We start from the raw sequence: 18,378 nt of genomic DNA on the forward strand, positions 1-18,378 counted from the left end.
CTATACGCAAAACAACTTCATAGCCTAAAATGTATAGTTTAAATCTGAATGACCAAAGCATATTTCAATTAGGATAACCGAAACACAGTAAGTGCAGACATAAGCCCAAATTTCATGCACAATTACACAAATCGTGCATTCAGATGTGGGAACTGCATAGGCTAAGAATTCCTATGTGCAATTACAATTTGGGTTCAACTCTAGTATTTTAGTGGACAGTGGACCTTTTTAAGTGGACAGAGAGCCTTGCCAAAAAGGAAATGCATAGAATTTGCAAGATAACAAAAATCCAGCCAACAAGATTTCCAGTAGAAAAATCTTGTTACTGCAGGACAGGCCACTTACAGAAGCCACAAGGCTTTGCTTTCTGGGGCTGAAGAAATGCAACACTGAATGGAATTAGCTCTGGTGCTATTTTGGGGAAGGTGCAAATAACTTACTTTCTTGTCTGTTGACTGCTCTGACAGTGCCTCTCCTTTCCCTTACAGGTTCACACTACTTGCAGGAACTGCTCACACAGCCCACCTCCTACCGTGAGCAAAGGACTCAAGGATAAAACAAACAGCAGTGAATCCGAACTCTGAGAAAAAGGTGGACAAGTGTTTCCTTCCACAGATCTTATAGATGCACTGAAGTCTGCTTGATCTGTAAAACCTAATCTGTAATAAACTTGAACCATTTTCTTTACCGGTTGCCTACAAAAGCATTACACTCTTCATTACTTTGATGTAGCACATCTGAAAGTAAAAAGAGAAACAGAAAATGCCAATGAAATGCAGAGTTTTGTTTTTACCTGGTATTGGCTCCTTTAAGGTCACAGAAGTGTGAGAATAAAGCTTTCACTACATCACTGCAAACAACTTTAACTACATCAATGTGACTCAGCCTCTGTCGCAGCTGCTTGGCAATCTCCCAGAAATCTTCAGATAGCAGCTGGTACAGCTGTCCTTCATCTCTGCTGAGTTGCCCATACCAGGACAGGATATAATCTCTATAGCTGTAGTCAAACACTGAAAGGAGAAACAAAACATTGAATAGCAAACATTGCAAAAGGGGAAGGCACATCAAGAAAGAAAAAGCTTCAACCTCCACCCTCCTCCTCAAAAATTAGATGGGTAATATGTTACTTATCTTCTTCTTTGGGTTTAAATTCTTGCCAAAGAAAGTAGGGTTGGCGAAGTTACAGAAACACACACCTAACAGGTTACTGGAGGTCACTTTGCAAAGCAAAGCTTGTAAGTGGATTTGCTCAGTCAGGTTACTTGCTCACACAGACCACAAACTAATACCTGTCTCTCAACAGTGGATTTGGTTATATGAACCATCATATATGATCTGACTGTGTCTAGGCTGTTGCAGACTGAAACCAGCCTTCTCTACAGAGGAATTCAACAGCCTCCACTCCAAAGCCAGAGTTAGAAGGGGAGGTAGTGGAATTTTTGGATTTCAAAAGACATATACAATACGGAACAACACTGCAGAAAGTACATTATAGGATCACAAGAGCTTAAGAGAGAACAAGTAGATTAGCAAGACAGCATGAACTTCAAAAACGATGAGGTATTCCAAACCGCATCTACAAGCAATAACCAAGATTACTGTAAATGCAAGTCCCATGGCAACACCATCTTCTACTGCTCTGACTTTCCTTTTTGACAATGTATGCGTGCTGCCAGTGTTACTGATGTTTCACTATAACACATGGCCCTGGAGGTCTAGGGGGGAGGAGGAGCTGTTCAGGGAGCACATGAGCTGTGTTTAACAGTTACAAGGTGGGGAAAAAGCTGGGGTAGAAGGCAGAGTCAGTTTGCATCTATCAGAGGGATAACTGAATGAGCAAAGGGAAAATAAGCCATGTGCCTGATAATCTGAGCAGCTTCGGCTTTTTATACCAGAAGTACATCTTATTTGTCAGTATAAACCCGTGGTGCAAAGTAATCATGTGACTCCACTATTTCTTACTTTCCACTTCAACAGAAGTTGTTTCTTCAGCAGCCGAGTAACCTAGAAAAAGCTCCCCGCCATCATGACAGTGAACTAATAACAGAACAACTTAAGTTGAATACTTTTGCCTGCCTGAAATACTAGCAGACCTCATCCAACATTACCTTGTTAAAAACATTTCAAAATGCTAAAATTGATAAAAACTTCTAGTCAAATACTTCATAAATCAACCTCCTCAGGTTTATAGAGAAACCGAGTATGCTGAAATATATAGTTAAAAGCCTTTTGCTAAGTCATTTCAAGGCTTTTAAATTAATTTTTTTTGGGGGGGAGTAGTTTTGATTCTTTTTTCCAATCCAGGAGAGAAAACAAAAATATGCAGAGCCATACTGCAGGATGGACACTTCCAATGTTGAAACATATCCAATTTCATTACTTCTCTAAAACAGAAGAAATCATATTTAATTGAAAACTCTCACCCACAAAATCTACAGAGCAATAAAAACAGTTATAAAAGGTAGCAGTCTTCTGATAAGCAAGCTGAGGGATAATCCCTTAATACACTAAAGAGCAAAGGGGAACAGCATTTTAAAAACTTAAGTTTATTACTTATCTCGTCTCCCATCACAATACACATTTTAAGTATCTATTTTTCCACAGCTGTCCCCATGTCCTTCTGCAACCACCTTTTTGTTATAGCTTAGTTAACTCTCTTCTGTTGCAATACCTGAAATGCTGTGGAAAACAAATCACAGCACGGATTTTTCCTTTTCATCTACTCTACAGGAGACCCGTAATTTCTCAAGTGCATGCAGAACACTGCACTGTGGTATTTATTACAGTCATCACTGCCAGATAATGACTTTTTCAGATTTTCTTACAGACACCCTCTCTACTCTTTGCAAGGGTGCAAAGCAGCGTTATTTCTTCAGCACCTTTTGCCTAAGCCACCAAGTCCTGGTATAGAGTGGTGCCTCCTACACGTATCTATTGGGCAGAACTCAACAAAACCAGAAGAAAACTTGTAATTCAATCCCTTAAAGTATATTCTTTTTCAGAACATAGATCTATTGCCACTGACCCTTAATTTATTACTGTATTTTTAGGCAACTCCTCTCCAAGATGAGCTCAGTTCCTAGTTCACTCTATAATCCCCGCACATCCAATGTTAAGTCTCTCTGCTCTGGCAAAGCACAACATTCAAACATATAGCAATACTTATTAGTAAAGTATTAAGAGAGTACAACTCCTGCAACTTTACTATACTCCCAACTGAAATACCTGAAGCAAGATCTATTACGGTAGGAAGACTCCTGATCAGACACAGCAAGATGATGGTATGGTTCTTCATCTAGGTGTATCAACGTAAAAGAACCATGAAATCTAGTGGCAATAGCAAACTAAAGGCAAAAGATTACCAATCATCACCAAAATTTAAGTCATGCAGGTATGAAATACTTCACTTCTGTTTCCCTCTGCCACTTACACACTTTCAATACCTTAAATGGATTATCCAACTTTAAACCATGTTTTCCTTCACCTACCTTATACAAATCTCTTCCTTCACGTGCTTTCTGTAGTTTCCCTGTCACTTTCTGAGCCTTGTTGCCCTTCCCGCATCACAACAGTTCAGCCATGCTGTCCCCTATAAAATTTGGGGTACTTTAGAGCCTAGAATGTATGCCTAAATTACTAATGAGACAGCTTTTAGGCCTCTGTTAAAGAAATTTTTTTAAAGGACACCCGCTACAGACACTAACAGCAGTCTGTGCTAGTGTAAGACACTGCCTCATGCGTATGTGATGCATCCTGGCCATGATGTACTGCTGCTGCTTTAGTTTCATGCCTATCTATGCAACCAGTGCCTCTTTCAGCACTTTGAAGAAATACAGGAAAGAAATGTAAGATAGAGCACAACTTGCTTCCTTCAGAGAAATCTGCCCATGCATTTACTCACATTTTTTTTTTTTTACACTGCACGCTCCCTAAAACGTTGAAAAGAACTGGTCAGAATACAAGAAAATAAGAAAAGCAGAACACACTTTCAGGACAGTACATTACTACCACTAACTTGGTCTCTACAATCATCAAACCAATTTCTTCTGATCAAATTAGATGCAGTGACAGCAATGAGTCTAGTGCATAACTGTAGAAACTTCTACTGGGTTTTCTAAATTAGTTCACAAGATCCAAGTCCCCAGTTGTTATAATCCAACTAACGTGTGAATGTGCAGTTGAGCCTCTTCAACTACTCTTTTTAAAGACTGTAAACTAAAACGTTGGGAGTAGAGAGCCAGAAGCTTGTGTGGAGATTAGCGAGGACATCTCCTCTAGGTCCTTACTTCATTCCTAACCCCACACAGATCTACAGTAACTGCTCTCTCTTCTTCTTCCACATTCATTCATTGATGAGGTTCTGCGGTACCACAAAAGCCACTAGATCAGACCAGGTTCAAACATGAAATTTGCAGAGATTTACATAAAGTTTCGTGCTGCTAAGATTCATTACCCAAATCTATGAAAAATAACATACAAGTCTGAATAACAAGGACTAAATTCCTACCCATTTTCCCAAAACACCATTCAAAAAAAACCCAGAAATATTCTCCTTATGCAAATGCAGAAACCGACTTCCAAGATTCAAGCAAGAAGGAAATATCTTTTCCTGAAAACACTGGAGAGACCAGAATCATTATATTAAATTACAGTCAAATCCAACTCTCCTGTGACTATAAACAGCAGAAGAGAAAGTAGAGCTACAACACCAGCTTGAGTTCTGCTGCGACAGCAAGTATTGCAATCTGTAAAATAGAAATGCAACATTAATATGAATTGTGTTGAGAAGCTGCATAGGGAAACCACCAGAGTCAAGAAAGGTTATTATAATGCTGTGCTACTACAACACTACGTTTAACATGTGTGATGTGGTTATCATAAGATATACTTGAACAAAAATACTTTCAATAAAAATTTAATGGAAAAAGATGACAGACTATAGCACTGTAAGTACCTGGCAAAGAACTGTTCTATAGAAGAAAATGTTAAATACTTAGTTATTTGTTACAGCTACTACTTTTCCCCCCTGCCAAAAGCCAATTCAGTAAAAAAAAAAAACAAACCACCAAAACCAAACCACACCAAAAAGTACCTTATCTTCATCCTCAAAAATCAAACTAAAATATTAAAGCCCCTATACTGAAGTCCCTAAAAGTTGCTAATAAATACTTTGAATATGCACCTCTATCATTTCCAAGACATTAATTTCTAAATTTAAAGAGATAAAGGCCATTATTCATTTACTGTATTTTATATTATATTTTAGCTATACAATACAAATTAAGATGATGAAGTTTTATACTTAGTATTATCTGTCTTTATTGAAGTTTCTCATGCCCACTAAATCTTTATTTAGACCGTGGTGTTAAAGGCTGGCAAAATACTGCATAAATGGCCAGACTTCAGTGACTAGGAACCTGCCCCAGTCACTAATGATAGTGATTTATAGTTCTCTCTGTTCTCTTGTTGAAGTTTGTGCTAGGAAAACACTAGCATTTCTTGGTTTACTTGCCTTTCAAAACATTAATCAAACTCTACGAAACTGTTAAGTTTAATAGACTAGATGTTATCATTGTGCATAGATGGATAGCCCACCTGCAAAAGGGATCATTACCCTGACAGTCTCCCATTCCACATTGTTTGGTTTATTTTTAATATCTTCTTGACATTTGCTTCTTTAGTAATTATGTGTAAAAAACACATAGAAATTTCCAAATATATTAAAAAAATAGAGAAAAAAAGTGTTTACAAAGATTAAAAAAAATCAGACATATTTCTGTTCAAATAGTTTTGCCCATGTACCCTTTGCCAAGAGTTCTTAGCTCCAAGCGTTTGAATGCTGGTAGCAGAGAGAATATGAATTCAAATTAAGTCTTGCTTGTATTTTGGACCCAAACAACTCATTTTTTCAGAGCTGTGAAAAATGAATACAGTTTTTCAAATAAAGAGTGGCAGAAGCTACTGTGTTTTTTTCCTAAATGTCAGTGTGTGGATCTTAAGTTGGAAAATGAGATAGATGGGAAAAAACGCTTTCTGTAAAGGGAAGTCCTGCCTTACATCCTAAACAGGATTCTTCTAAGGGGTTAATAAGAACACAGACAGGCAAGATCTGATCCACAGATACAATCTAATTAAATTCCAAAAATATTTCAAACAAGGTCACCTCAAGACAGGGTTAAAGGAAGATAAGTCACAATGAAAGAAGAGCTGGCTCAGTGGCATGAAATATTTTAAGAATCGAGGAACACAGAAAACTAATAAACAGTCAATTTTCACAGCAGAAGAATTTCACCAGTGGAGGTTTGCTGGCATTTGCGCCATGGCCCACACTATTTTACTGACTCATAAATTATCCAGTAAAGCAGGTAAGTAATACGGAGACCAATTTTCCTGGCACTACTAGAGCAGTGAAAACAAAGCCTGACTATGAAGAATAACAAAAAGACCACACAATATGGGGCAAAAGAATAATAACAAAAAGACCACAGGATACGGGACAATAAAAATGGCAGATTAAATTAAGTTCCTGGAAGAATGGCTACACACAGGGCAGGTAAGTCTCATTGACAGCTACAGCCTTCAGCCCAGACTGTATGCTGCAACAGCAGCATGAGTCTTGACTAAGCAGTCTCTCCTAAGAGACACATTCCTTAACTACCATATGATACGGGCTGAAAACATGAAGCTACCAGATATGCAACAGGAAATGTCAAAAGGCTAAAATTATCTTAAGAGTGGGTCATCTTTTCTTCACATAAGATAAACGAAAGCAAAAGAACGACCAAATCTATCTATGGAGAAAAAGGTTGAAAAAACCCCTGAAAACAACATTTCTGTGTTAGTCACTCAAGTATTACCAGCTGAAAGAGGGACTCAGGAGCTTAGAACAAAAAAGGCCTTCTCTTTCTGCCATATTCAACAAGGAAAATCTTGTTATAATGTTACGTTTGTTCTAATTTTGAGCACTTAGATTTCCTAAAGCACACCTCACAGTAGCAGGGCTAATCTGCAGCTTTCCCTCACCTTTACAAGTATACTATAACTCAGAATGAAGTAGCACTCTGAATCACCATCTTTTTATACTACTCTGTCGTCAGTGGGAGATAGGAAAAAAATTTAGAACTGAGCTGTAAACCAATGCAAGCAGGAGTCCCTTCTTGGTGGCACTAAGTGACTAACACTGTAGAAGGACAATTCCCAACAACACTTACACAGGCTTTGGCAAGACAAGAAGGTATCCAGGACATAGGCAACAATTATCAGCCAATGACCATCACAAGAAACCTATCTAACCACCATCATGTTTTTAATTTTATTGAAATCAGAATGATGGTTTTAAAATGGAAACATGCATGACTCCTTTAGTTAAAACTAAGGATGATGACTGCTATCTATTCTTTCAACTCCATTAACAGATTATGATGAGAACATCAGGAAAAATGCAGTAAAGCAAGTGACAGCTTGTCAAATGAGACATACCACTCTACCTCAGGAAAGCAACTTTTAAACCCAGAGAGAAAAATCCCTACAGACTGGCTGTAGCACCACCAAAAGCATGGCATGACTGAGTGAGTGCCAACAGGCAATTTTTGAGGGGTGCAAGATAGCTAGCAACTAACAGTAAACTCTAAGCAAACTTAAGGAGTCAGAATTAACCAAAGGGCCATCTCTTCATAACCTGTAATAGCATTTCTGAAATTAGATTATGCTAGCTCCTCCGAACAAGTTATCCTTGCATCTCTGAGTTAAAGAGAAGTAAAATCAGACTAAAAGAACACTGCAAAACACCATTGACTATGATAATCTGACAACACCTACTCAACATCTCAAGTGGCAGTAGGAGTCTGAACTGGTCTCCAAGATTAAAACCTCAGGAGAAATGAGTGTCTCCTAATTAAATGAGTAAGGCCTTTTAAAACATTTTTTGAACAGCATGTTACATATAGACAGCAAGAAGTCGGCAACAATTCCTGGGATTTACAAATACTTTCATCTTCATCAGTGTAAGACTGGAAACAGAAATAAAGACAGCACTTTTTTTTATCATTAGTAATAAAGCTTTATCTAACCATGCACTTTTAAAAGAAAAATAATCATAATATCAAGACAACTACAAATTTCAGAACTGTCACAGGGCAAGGAATGTATCCTGTCTATTTTCAGACAGACCGATCGTTTTACTCTAACAAGTGAAGTATTTCTTTTGTGATTCATTCAGTATCTCAAACTTGTTGACTCGGACACCTTCCAAAATCAAAACACTTGCTCAAGTCTTTGTGTGGTAGAGTGAAAGGTACAGTCTCATCCTTGTCAAACCGCCTAACAGAAGAGCAGTTGGCTTTGTCACTTAGGCCTGGAAGAAATACAACCAAATCCGACACATTTGCTCTCCAAAATTCAGAGTGAGAATGGAGAGTAAAAGCTACTCTGAAAAGAAATACCAGAAAGGCAAGTAAGCTGTCACAACAGAACATCCTTAACTCCATAAAAATGAATCACCTAAATACTGTTAACTTACTTTCAGCCTTACTAAGGACAGACTCATGCATCCATCTGAACAATCTATGGGATAAATACCTTAGATGAAGACAGTTCCCATATTTTTTACAGACACAAGTTACTCGTATGTGCAAATGACAGGAAGGAAGTGTAACACAACTATGTTTTCCCCAGTATTCTACAATACCTGTTATCTGTCTCCAAATAACCCCACTATCTCCAATTCTGTGCTAATTATGTCAAGCCTTCGCTTCAGATTCCACGGCAGATTATCCAAAATGTAAAGTATGCGTGTGAGTGAATAAAGCAAACAGCTTGTCTGTGCTTGTTTCATACATGTAATGTTTAGACTCTACTATCCTTTTCACATCATTAAGAATCCTATAATCTCACTAATTCCAGATGAAAATGCTGCCTAAAATGAAATTACAGTATCATAGTTCACCTTCACAGAAACATGATACAGTAGGATTTTTATATTTTAGCTACGTATACTGCTAATAGCTATTCATAAAAGTAACTTCAAAAACTAACACATCCCAAGAAGTTTTCATAAGACAACCAACCTGTTTAAAGCAATGATAATTTTAAAATACACTCTCCAGATGTGAAAAAAAGATAAGGGAAAAAAAATATACAACTGAAATCACATCAAATACTATAAATATATTCTAAAAGCTACAATACACAACTCTTTAAATGTTTTCTTCTTTTAATATACAAGCTAGTTTCCCCCATCATCTTTACACTCCGACCTAGCATACTCTTTGAAGCAATTTTTTTTCATTATTTCGTACTTCAAACTGACACTATCCTAAATTCTACAATATTTTATATTACCAGGATTCAGTTGAAAAAAAAATGCATGCAGTAGGAGTTATTCTTTAAAATAAAGAATTGTAAATAAGATACTTTAAATCCATATGATCATAGTTCACATTTTACAATGCAAATCCTAGTGAATGTACTAATGATCCACAGAATTCATAAACCGTATCAGCCAGAAATTCAAAATGTTGATCTTAGATTCAGTTTTCATGGCAAGAATTGCACTAAATAGAAGACTGTAAGGGTCTACAGGATTTATCAGTTCAGGAAAAGCAAATCAAGAATCTTTTAAATGCTATCCTTTTGTTTTGCGCAGAAGCATTAAGGACCCATATACTTCTGTAAAAAACAGCCACTAAAATGACAAGGTATCAGCTAAATTGCAAAAACATCAGCACACTACTTACTACAGTGGACCTCTTGGGAAGACCAAGACCTTGCACTTTTATATCAAGGAAGAAATCAGTGTCATATTCTAAAATTGTGGATTATTGTGCAGTCATGTGGTTTGCTAAGAGGACAAAAAAATATTCAGAGTTTAACGCTCCTTTGTCTAAGTTAAGACTTACCTTCTTTCAGTGCTTTATCCATGTTGTGAGAAATGACCACTCTCCTAGATTGGACTGAATCATGGGAGCTTCCGGACCAATTACTCTGAAATTTAAAGAGAACATGCATCGTAAGAGGAAGGAATAAACCAAAAAATGATGGAAGGAATAAAACTGGAATTCAAGGTGACAGTAGTGTATCATTTGGTCTTTATACATTGTCACCCCATATGGTTAAAAAGGACAAGTATTAATTGTCTGTGAGGTTATTCTACACTGCTCATTAAGCACATATTAACACCCATTTTTATATATTGTACACTGTACAACTTCCCAGGTATCTTGTATTTTTGGTAGAGGAGAGCTGTATTGACTTGCAATTCAATGCACTAACAATAGGACATGCATTTAATAAAACAACTGGAACTCATCTATTCAGTATTTTCACAGCTTTCTAAGATCTCCAAGATAGATCAACAGAAAATAGAACATCATTGCATCCTACTGTCACAATGGACTTCATTTAGCCTCATAAACGATTTTTAAAATGAAAGTGAAGCCCTTGTATCTGCTACAGTAAATTTGGTTCACATTCTCTTGGGCTTCTTCCTTCAAAGACACTTCTGGCCACTGAATTTTAAGCTGCCGTACTATATAAATAGTTGTCTACATTGGAGTATTAGCTTTTATAGTGTATAAATAGGTGGGCAGACGGAGAAACATTTTTCAGGGCATAGACAAAAGGCATGATTCACATGGTCCTTATATAGAAAGGAGTACAATTCGAATCAGAAATAGAAGGTGTCCCCACTGCCACTCAGCTTACTTCACTCCCCTTGATGGGAGTTCAGAATCTCCTCAGTAACGAGACCGCTTCAGAAACGTCCCAATCCATCCAACATTCACTAAATAGAGAATAAGCAAGCAGTATGAAATTAAGTTAAAACACTGTTTTTAAAGTTAGTATGCCATTATTTCAGCCAATTTGTAGGCTATTAGTGTATTTTGGTGTAATATGTTTTTCTTCTACTGCAGATACACACATATAGTGTCTAGTATGAAGCACACCTAACGGGACACCAATGAAGGAGTCTAAGCACTACACTAACAGCAAATATAAAGCTTCTCAGACTTGCTCATTTCCAACACACAGCACTGCCATAGATTCTTTCCAGGCCTTGAATGCCCTCCTTCCATCCACAGTTAATTTGTTTCAGCTTTTGGGTGAACACGGTAATACTTGCTAGACTTCTCCCAGTTGCACAGTGCTAGACTCAACTGCGCAGTTGAGACCACGGCTGTGGTCTTCCAGCCATTTTTTCCCCCCCTTGACAACACTATCAACGGCAAGAACAGTAAGAGTTCAGCATGTTTACTTCCATTTGTAACCCCTCCTTATTACCAAAACTATAGTTAAGTAAGGGTAGGAACAGAGTATTATCTGATTAGTGAACCACTTCAGATTTTCACGGCCCCCTTTTACCTGAACACAATACTGGCAAAAGCTTAAACCATACCACCTAAACAGCTGCAAAATACAACAATATTTGTAAGGCCCAAACACACCACCTCTGATTGCTAACGCTGTTGTGCTTCCTCCCCACAAAGCTGTGTCACACAATTACTTCAGGATTTTTATGCTTTATTTGCAGCAGGAAATCAGATGATTCATAACCACCCCAATTTAAAAAGAGAAGAGACACACTCACAGAAACATTAAACATTTGGGAAGGGGGAAGGGATTCAGAAAGCTCTAGTAAGCAAAGTCACACAGGTCTTTGAAGAAAACACTCCTCAACAGAAGGCCACAATCCTCACTGAAGCTCTATGCTCAACATACTCATCTTCCTTAGCTTAGGTATCCTACAAGACTAATCCTTCTGCTAAACTGAGTCATACATGCATAGAGGTCAGTAACCTCAAGCCCCTAACTTAGGCACCAGCAGTTCTCATTTGTACACAGTTTGCAGGAAGTGGGTTTTTTTTCTGCCTAAGGCATCAGTAAGTGCTCTCACAAAGCACTAGCTAAATTACTCCTTTCAAAAGTAGTTTAAATACAAGCTGACATAAGAAAATTATAAATGCTGAACTCTTACTTTTGCCTCCTTACCTGCCTCAGTTAGACTTCTTTGCAGCAGAGGGAGCAAAACAAAAAAAAAACCAAAAAAAACCCCAAAACTTCAGAGGAGATCCATGGTTGCAAGTACCTTGCTCCACATCACCACCCAACCATCCAGTCTACACAACTGCACAGAGCAGGAACTGATCCTTTTATATTTCCACCTTGAAAATTCATGTTAAGAGCAAGACAATTACTGCCTCAGGGAAATGCTGCCTCTTAAATACCAAGACAAACTCACATTTCAGCTTGCAAAAATGTATTTCATTGACAGTGCCCTCTATGATTGGTATGTTTGCCTTCTAAAAGGCATTGGCTTTTCATTTAAAAAAAAAAAAAACCCAAAAAGTAACATCAGTGTTTAGCGGGAAGTAGTAAGACAAATGATCACAAATAATTTAAAAGGTAAGTGAATACCACCAGCAGCAATGATGATTCTGCTGCTGCACAAAAGTAATTACTGCAGGGCAAAGGAAGATACGTGGGATATCAGATTTTCCGAGAAATTTTCCACACTCACAGATATTGCATACACCACATGGTCTGGAGGAAAAGCAGAACAAGAAACAAACCTTGCTTAAAAACAAGGTTTCAACTTTGTTTAAAAACAAGTTTTCAAGAGTAGATGGAAAATCTAATATTTGCATAAACAGAAATGTTTAAATGCAGTAGAATTACATTGGTCGGGTTAGCTCAGGCTTAAGAAAAAACAGTTGAGGGAGACCTTATTGCTGTCTCCAACTACTGAATGAAAGGGTACAAAGAGGGAGCCAGACTCTTCTTGCAGATGCACAGGACAATATGCAAGGTTGCAATACTGGAAATTCCCATCAATTACAAGTCAAAACTATTTTGAGGCTGATCAAATACCAGAACGGGGGCGCTGTACCAGAAAGGAGGGTGTAGGCAGGTGTGTGTCAGTCTGTTCTCCCATGCGAGGCAGTTTCTTCTTGTCCTGTCACTTCTTGAGTTGTACCAAGGGAGGTTTAGGTTGGATATTAGAAAAAATTTCTTCACTGAAAGGGTGGTCGAACATTGGACCAGGCTGCCCAGGGAGGTCGTGGAATCATCATCCCTGGAGGTGTTTAAAAAACGCATAGATGCGGTACTTAGGTTTAGTGATGAACTTGGTAGTCCTGGGTTAATGGTTGGACTTGATAACCTCAGAGGTCTTTTCCTACCTAAATGATTCTATAATTCTATCCTTGGAGATATTCAGAAATCGACAGGAGAAAGCCCTGAGCAATCTTAGATGGACTCACTCTGAGCAGGAGGATGGACTAGATGCCCTCCAGACATTTCTTCCAACTCAAAGTCTTCTATGATTCTTGATGATCCTTCAGAGAACTGTTAATTGAATTTAGTGACTGATAATGGATCAGATCTTAAGTTGCCTTCTCTTAAACAGCTGATCAAATTCCTTTTCCTTTCAGTCTTATCAACCTGCACTTAGCAGAATCAAGTCCTGGTAGCTTAGATTTGCTTTCAAAAAAATTCCATTTCTGTGACAACAATAATGATGAATTACCTAAGTAAGCAAGTACCCCTGAGTCAGCTGACACACAGCAACAAACACCTTAAAACCAACAGTAACAACCCGGTAACACAGGTGTACCAGCGCCTGTGATAAGAGAAAGATTTATGAAGATTCACAGCCCAAACTCAGCTCTAACAGCTGATATGATTTCAGCAGATTTCACTTCTGGAATCTGCTGGAATCGGGAAGATTTTCTTCCCACCTCTGCCTCAAGTCTGATGGAGGGCATATACAGAGAACAGGATCAGTCAGAAAGCCTAGATTTGAATGTTTTCATTATTTTTTTTTCACATCACTCATCTAAAGGAAAATGGTGCTACATTTCATGAAACAGTTGGCATAATCCTGACTGAGCCAAAGACGTTCGTAAATAGATTTAACAGTCAAAGCTCTGGCTTATATGCTTTTTTATACTGAATAAAACTTGCTATATTCCCATTAGTCCTGACTTGCACTATCACATCCACTACCAAAATTTTTTTTAAAAACAGAAGTAATAAAAAATGGGCTCCACTCCATAACAGTTTGTTGTTGAAGGCAGGCAGAAATCAGACTGAAACTTAAATAAGGCTTGACAAAATTACTTGAAGGGGTAGGGGTGAAGCACATTTCAAAAGCACGTGCAAAGAATGAGGTTGCTAACAGGGAAGCCTGTTTCCTGGAACAGTTCAAGTTTTCCCCAATTTTGACTTTGTTTATAGGCTGAAAAAAAGGGACGTACATATTTCATGGAGACTTCCAAACAATACTCATTGTTTGAAACTTCTGAGAATTATTTAAGATGCAGAAAACAACAGTCTGAAAGGCCCAGAAAAAAAAACTCATGGCTGGCATTGAGCCTGAAATTTTGTCTTAGGTTCAAGAACCTACAGATGCAAAAACTAAGTTAAATGTCATTTATTTATTTAAACAATTTAAGTAATCTGAATGATGAAGAAAACTATGAATGTTAAATAATAAAGAATTAAGAAGTTGTTTCAGTAACTATGCGAAATAAATGGCAAAGCACGAACAACACAGGAGTACCTTCCAATATCGAGACCCATTCACAACACTGGATCGTCAAATGCAATTTTTGAAACTTAACAGCAGAAAGCCAGGCACATGCTACAGGCACACCACACACAGACTTACTCTGCTATGGAATTAAAGCCAGAAGCAGAGAAAAAAACCACAATTATTTCTATTACATTAACTCAATTACAACAAAACTAGAACAGAGCTCAGGACAGATCCTACAATATAAATAGGCACGGCGTTTGAGCCATTAAGTTTAATCACTGATCTAAAAGGCAAAGACTGCATCTAATTCAGCATACAGGAATTATCCAGTTACCCAAAGCTACTTGCTCCACCCACTGCTGCCCTATTAACTTCTTTTCTTTGTAAAACATATATTAACATCAGACTGGGCTTTGATGATAGACATTCACCTTTAACTGATCTGGATAGATGATCTCTTATAGTAGTAAATATTTCTTCAATGTATGATGCAAAAATAAATTTTCTGTTCACAAGAGTTAATATTTTTAATTAATACCTATAGTGGTATTTAAGATTGCAAAGCAAGTATGAACGTGTCACATCAAGTATTAATCTACATATATTAAGGGATACCATAACTACCAATTTAAAAATCAACATACTTAAAGCATATTAATCCTATTATGTTAAGTATCATTATCTCAAAAACTATTTTATAATATCAGCATATCTTATTTCCACTAACACAGCTTCTGGAACACAAACTGCGTTTTTCTTATATTGGGAACTTCTATCTTAAATGTACCATATTCAAAACTGATAAAACTAGTAGCATAACAACCTTACCATCAGGGCAGAACTTCCTTCACTTGAGATTTCATACAATACTAGACAGGTAAGAATATGAAAGTGACACTTTCCTCAGGTAATACCTTCATTCCTATCAGTACAGCTAAGAAATAATGGGTAAGTTAGCATTCAAATTTCTGCACAGCAAGAAATACAGCATTTTTCTCTGCTGTGATGTTTAGTATGACCACCAAAATAAAGGCTTACATAAATTCTCAGTGTACATATACAGCCCCAGTCAGTATACTAAACATCTCCACGCTCTCCTCCTCTGTTAAAAACAAGACAACAAGAACCCATGGCCTATACTTCAAGGCCAAAAAAGCCATGTGCTATGAAGACTGAATTGCTGGCAAGCCACAAAAAACCTGCACACAGACTCACGCCTCAGCCGCAGTCTCAGCTTGACAATCACAAACTCCTGCGTTGTCTGTTGCTGTACCTTCCCTCCCACACAGCTTTTCACTGTACAAAGGTAGGGTGCTCTCTCTTTTTAAGAGAGCATCACAAAACATGCAGAATTGTCATCATTGATTTTATTAACATTACCTTGTCCTCTTTCACTGTGCATACTTAATAGGGGAAAAAATGGGAGGTTTATATGATCAGTCAATCTGTACCATGGACACAACACAAGCTTGCTCCCCTTATAACTACACAATATTACTATTTATTTTTTTTAAATTAGTTAAGGTGGTAGCTTGGGAAAGGATATTCTATTCTACGTAACTGCCTCTTCCTTGGGTAAATTTTGTTGCTCTCCTTTGCAGAGCACAAGGAACCAACACCAGGCAAAGAAGAAACTTGATCAGATTTTATTTCCAGATTGTTTCTAATACATGTGTATAGTATTTTCAATCCCAAGGCCTATCTTGAATGCAAAAATCTTTTCACTCTTGATCTTATTACAGAGATTTTGGTTCCACCTTCAGTACTCCCTTGCCAGAGACCTGGACAGAAAGCTCCCAATGAGATCACCACCTTATTGACTTAGCGTGGCTTGGTTATCAGGAGAAATGAACTAGTTCTCAGTCATAAACCCCTTTTCAAGTGAGAAACAGTCCCTACAAAGGTAAAAGCAGCCTAATTTAACACAATGTTAAGAAAATTAAATGTCAAGCACAATACAATGCAGAGCTGAAAACAACACAAGATACAATGGAAGGAAACAGAAAGGGTTGCATGACAAAGACAAGAAATTTCTAAATATACATGATGAATAAAAATATACAGGGAAAACTAAGTCTACCCACCACTAAGGAGTTATGGGAAAAATAAGTGAGAGACAGTCTGAAAAACAGTTCATTTCCTGAGATCAGTCTCCTGTGAGGATAAAGTTATCACTTCAAAGTTATACCTGCAGGTAATCAACTCGCGCAGTCCTGACAAAACTTCAATTCTGAAAAAGCTTATAAATCCCTAGCATTAACAGCTATTCCACAGATCCCTAAAAATAAACTGTAGCAGAAATGTATATATGTAACAGCCTCCACTGAACTGTAAGTGAACATTTGCAATTGATGCAACATTCTCTTAAAGTTTTAAAATATCCCTGAAATTGGTAGGCAATGCTACAATACCTTTTCATTACTTCCCTAGTAGTAAGCTCATCTGCATCATCAAAAGCGGATTGCTAACCTACCCATATAAGAGATAGCACTAAGAATAAAAGCATCAGACTCTCAGTTCTGTTAAAAACAAACCAAACAAACATATCCTCTCCTTTCAACCCAGAAACAACCGATAAATTAGAAGAATGGCAGCAGATCAGAGTATTTGGTTGCAAGCCCAAAAGGATCCAAAACAAGCATGACAGAAGAGCAGCAAGCAGAGACTAATGACTGGCAAAAGTAACAGTAGAAATCCTGCAATATCAGAACCCCCAATAATCCCTAATGGACCAGAGAATGAGACAGACCGTACTGCACACTTGGTTTAGGTTGATAAAAACCCCATAAATGCTTTTGAAGACTTACTAAGGTGTAAAGATCAATACTGAAAGGAGTTAGGAAGTTTCTCCTCTGCCTCACAGTTGCTCTGAACTGCTCGTTACCTCAGGAACTGCTTTGCATCATGCTTGAAATGATGCCCACGGATGGCAAAACCTTCCACTTCCTACAGCTGCTGGGGCTCCTGCAAGCTTACCTTCACAAGCTTCATCTGATGGCAGAAGTCCAACAGTGAAGGAAAATTAAACTGTGCGTCTTTTCTCTCTGCTTCCCTTATGTTCCTTGAAAAAGAACAGAGCACTCAGCTTGGATACCACGACAGACACTCAACTTAGGTTGAGCTGCCATCCTATTTGAATCACTCGGACCAGTTCCAATAATCTCACAACTCAACCTCCTACAGCTCAAGCAAAAACTAGTACTATCTTCCAGGATCCAGACATTTCAACAACCACCTGATTCAATGAGAAAAGATTTACCCATGCCCCTGCATTAATGCCAGATTCACAGAAACTCCATGTTCAAGGATGGAACAAGCTTTTAGGAACATAAATCACAGTTGGGTATGTCTCCCTCGGGCCAGAAAGTCAGGGTAAAGTATTTCTGAAAATGGAGAGCTACTAAACAGAAGTGAACAAGTGACCAAATATTTGAGTTTTAAAGAGATACTCCAAATCACTGGCAACAGTTAATCATAAGAAACTAAACCCAGGACGTTAGAACCAGTGTACCATTTTTGCTAGAATAAAACTTGTTTATTACTTACTTTTCTATTAGTCCTGCAAGACAGACTAGGTAGATCATTCTCTATACACAGTAGCCTTCATTTAATCTGAATTTAAAATGCAGCACTTAAATCTAATACAGTAATCCTTGGGTTTTGACTTATTTAAATTAATTTGATAATCCAACTCTATTTTTCAGAGTTTTTGCTTTGAACCAGAGTCAAAACATTAAGCTGAAAAGAAAACTCTGTCCTACCAGTTTTTTGGGCAGCGAAGCAACTCATGCTAGAAGTGTGGGAAAAAGCATTTTCCTTCCCCTTCCGACTAATTTGGTTAACAT

At 37.7% G+C, this 18,378-nt stretch overlaps 1 protein-coding gene across 2 annotated transcripts in view; it reads right to left on the minus strand.

The window, feature by feature from the left end:
* The window catches only part of SNX25 (sorting nexin 25), an 88,111-nt gene that overhangs the window by 64,753 nt on the left and 4,980 nt on the right, over nucleotides 1-18,378 (minus strand). Inside the window, exons 2-4 of one of the 2 annotated variants that reach the window (XM_056326060.1) lie at nucleotides 17,510-17,594; nucleotides 9,897-9,981; nucleotides 794-1,010 (exon numbers count right to left, since the gene is read on the minus strand). In XM_056326060.1, coding sequence (XP_056182035.1) covers nucleotides 794-1,010; nucleotides 9,897-9,981; nucleotides 17,510-17,524 — 317 coding nt within the window. In that variant the 5' untranslated portion in view covers nucleotides 17,525-17,594. The remainder of the gene's footprint in view (nucleotides 1-793; nucleotides 1,011-9,896; nucleotides 9,982-17,509; nucleotides 17,595-18,378) is intronic. The other variant, XM_056326058.1, reaches the window with a different exon arrangement.

The sequence above is a fragment of the Falco biarmicus genome, chromosome 1 (genome assembly GCF_023638135.1).
Source record: "Falco biarmicus isolate bFalBia1 chromosome 1, bFalBia1.pri, whole genome shotgun sequence".
NCBI classification, from domain to species: Eukaryota; Metazoa; Chordata; class Aves; order Falconiformes; family Falconidae; genus Falco; species Falco biarmicus.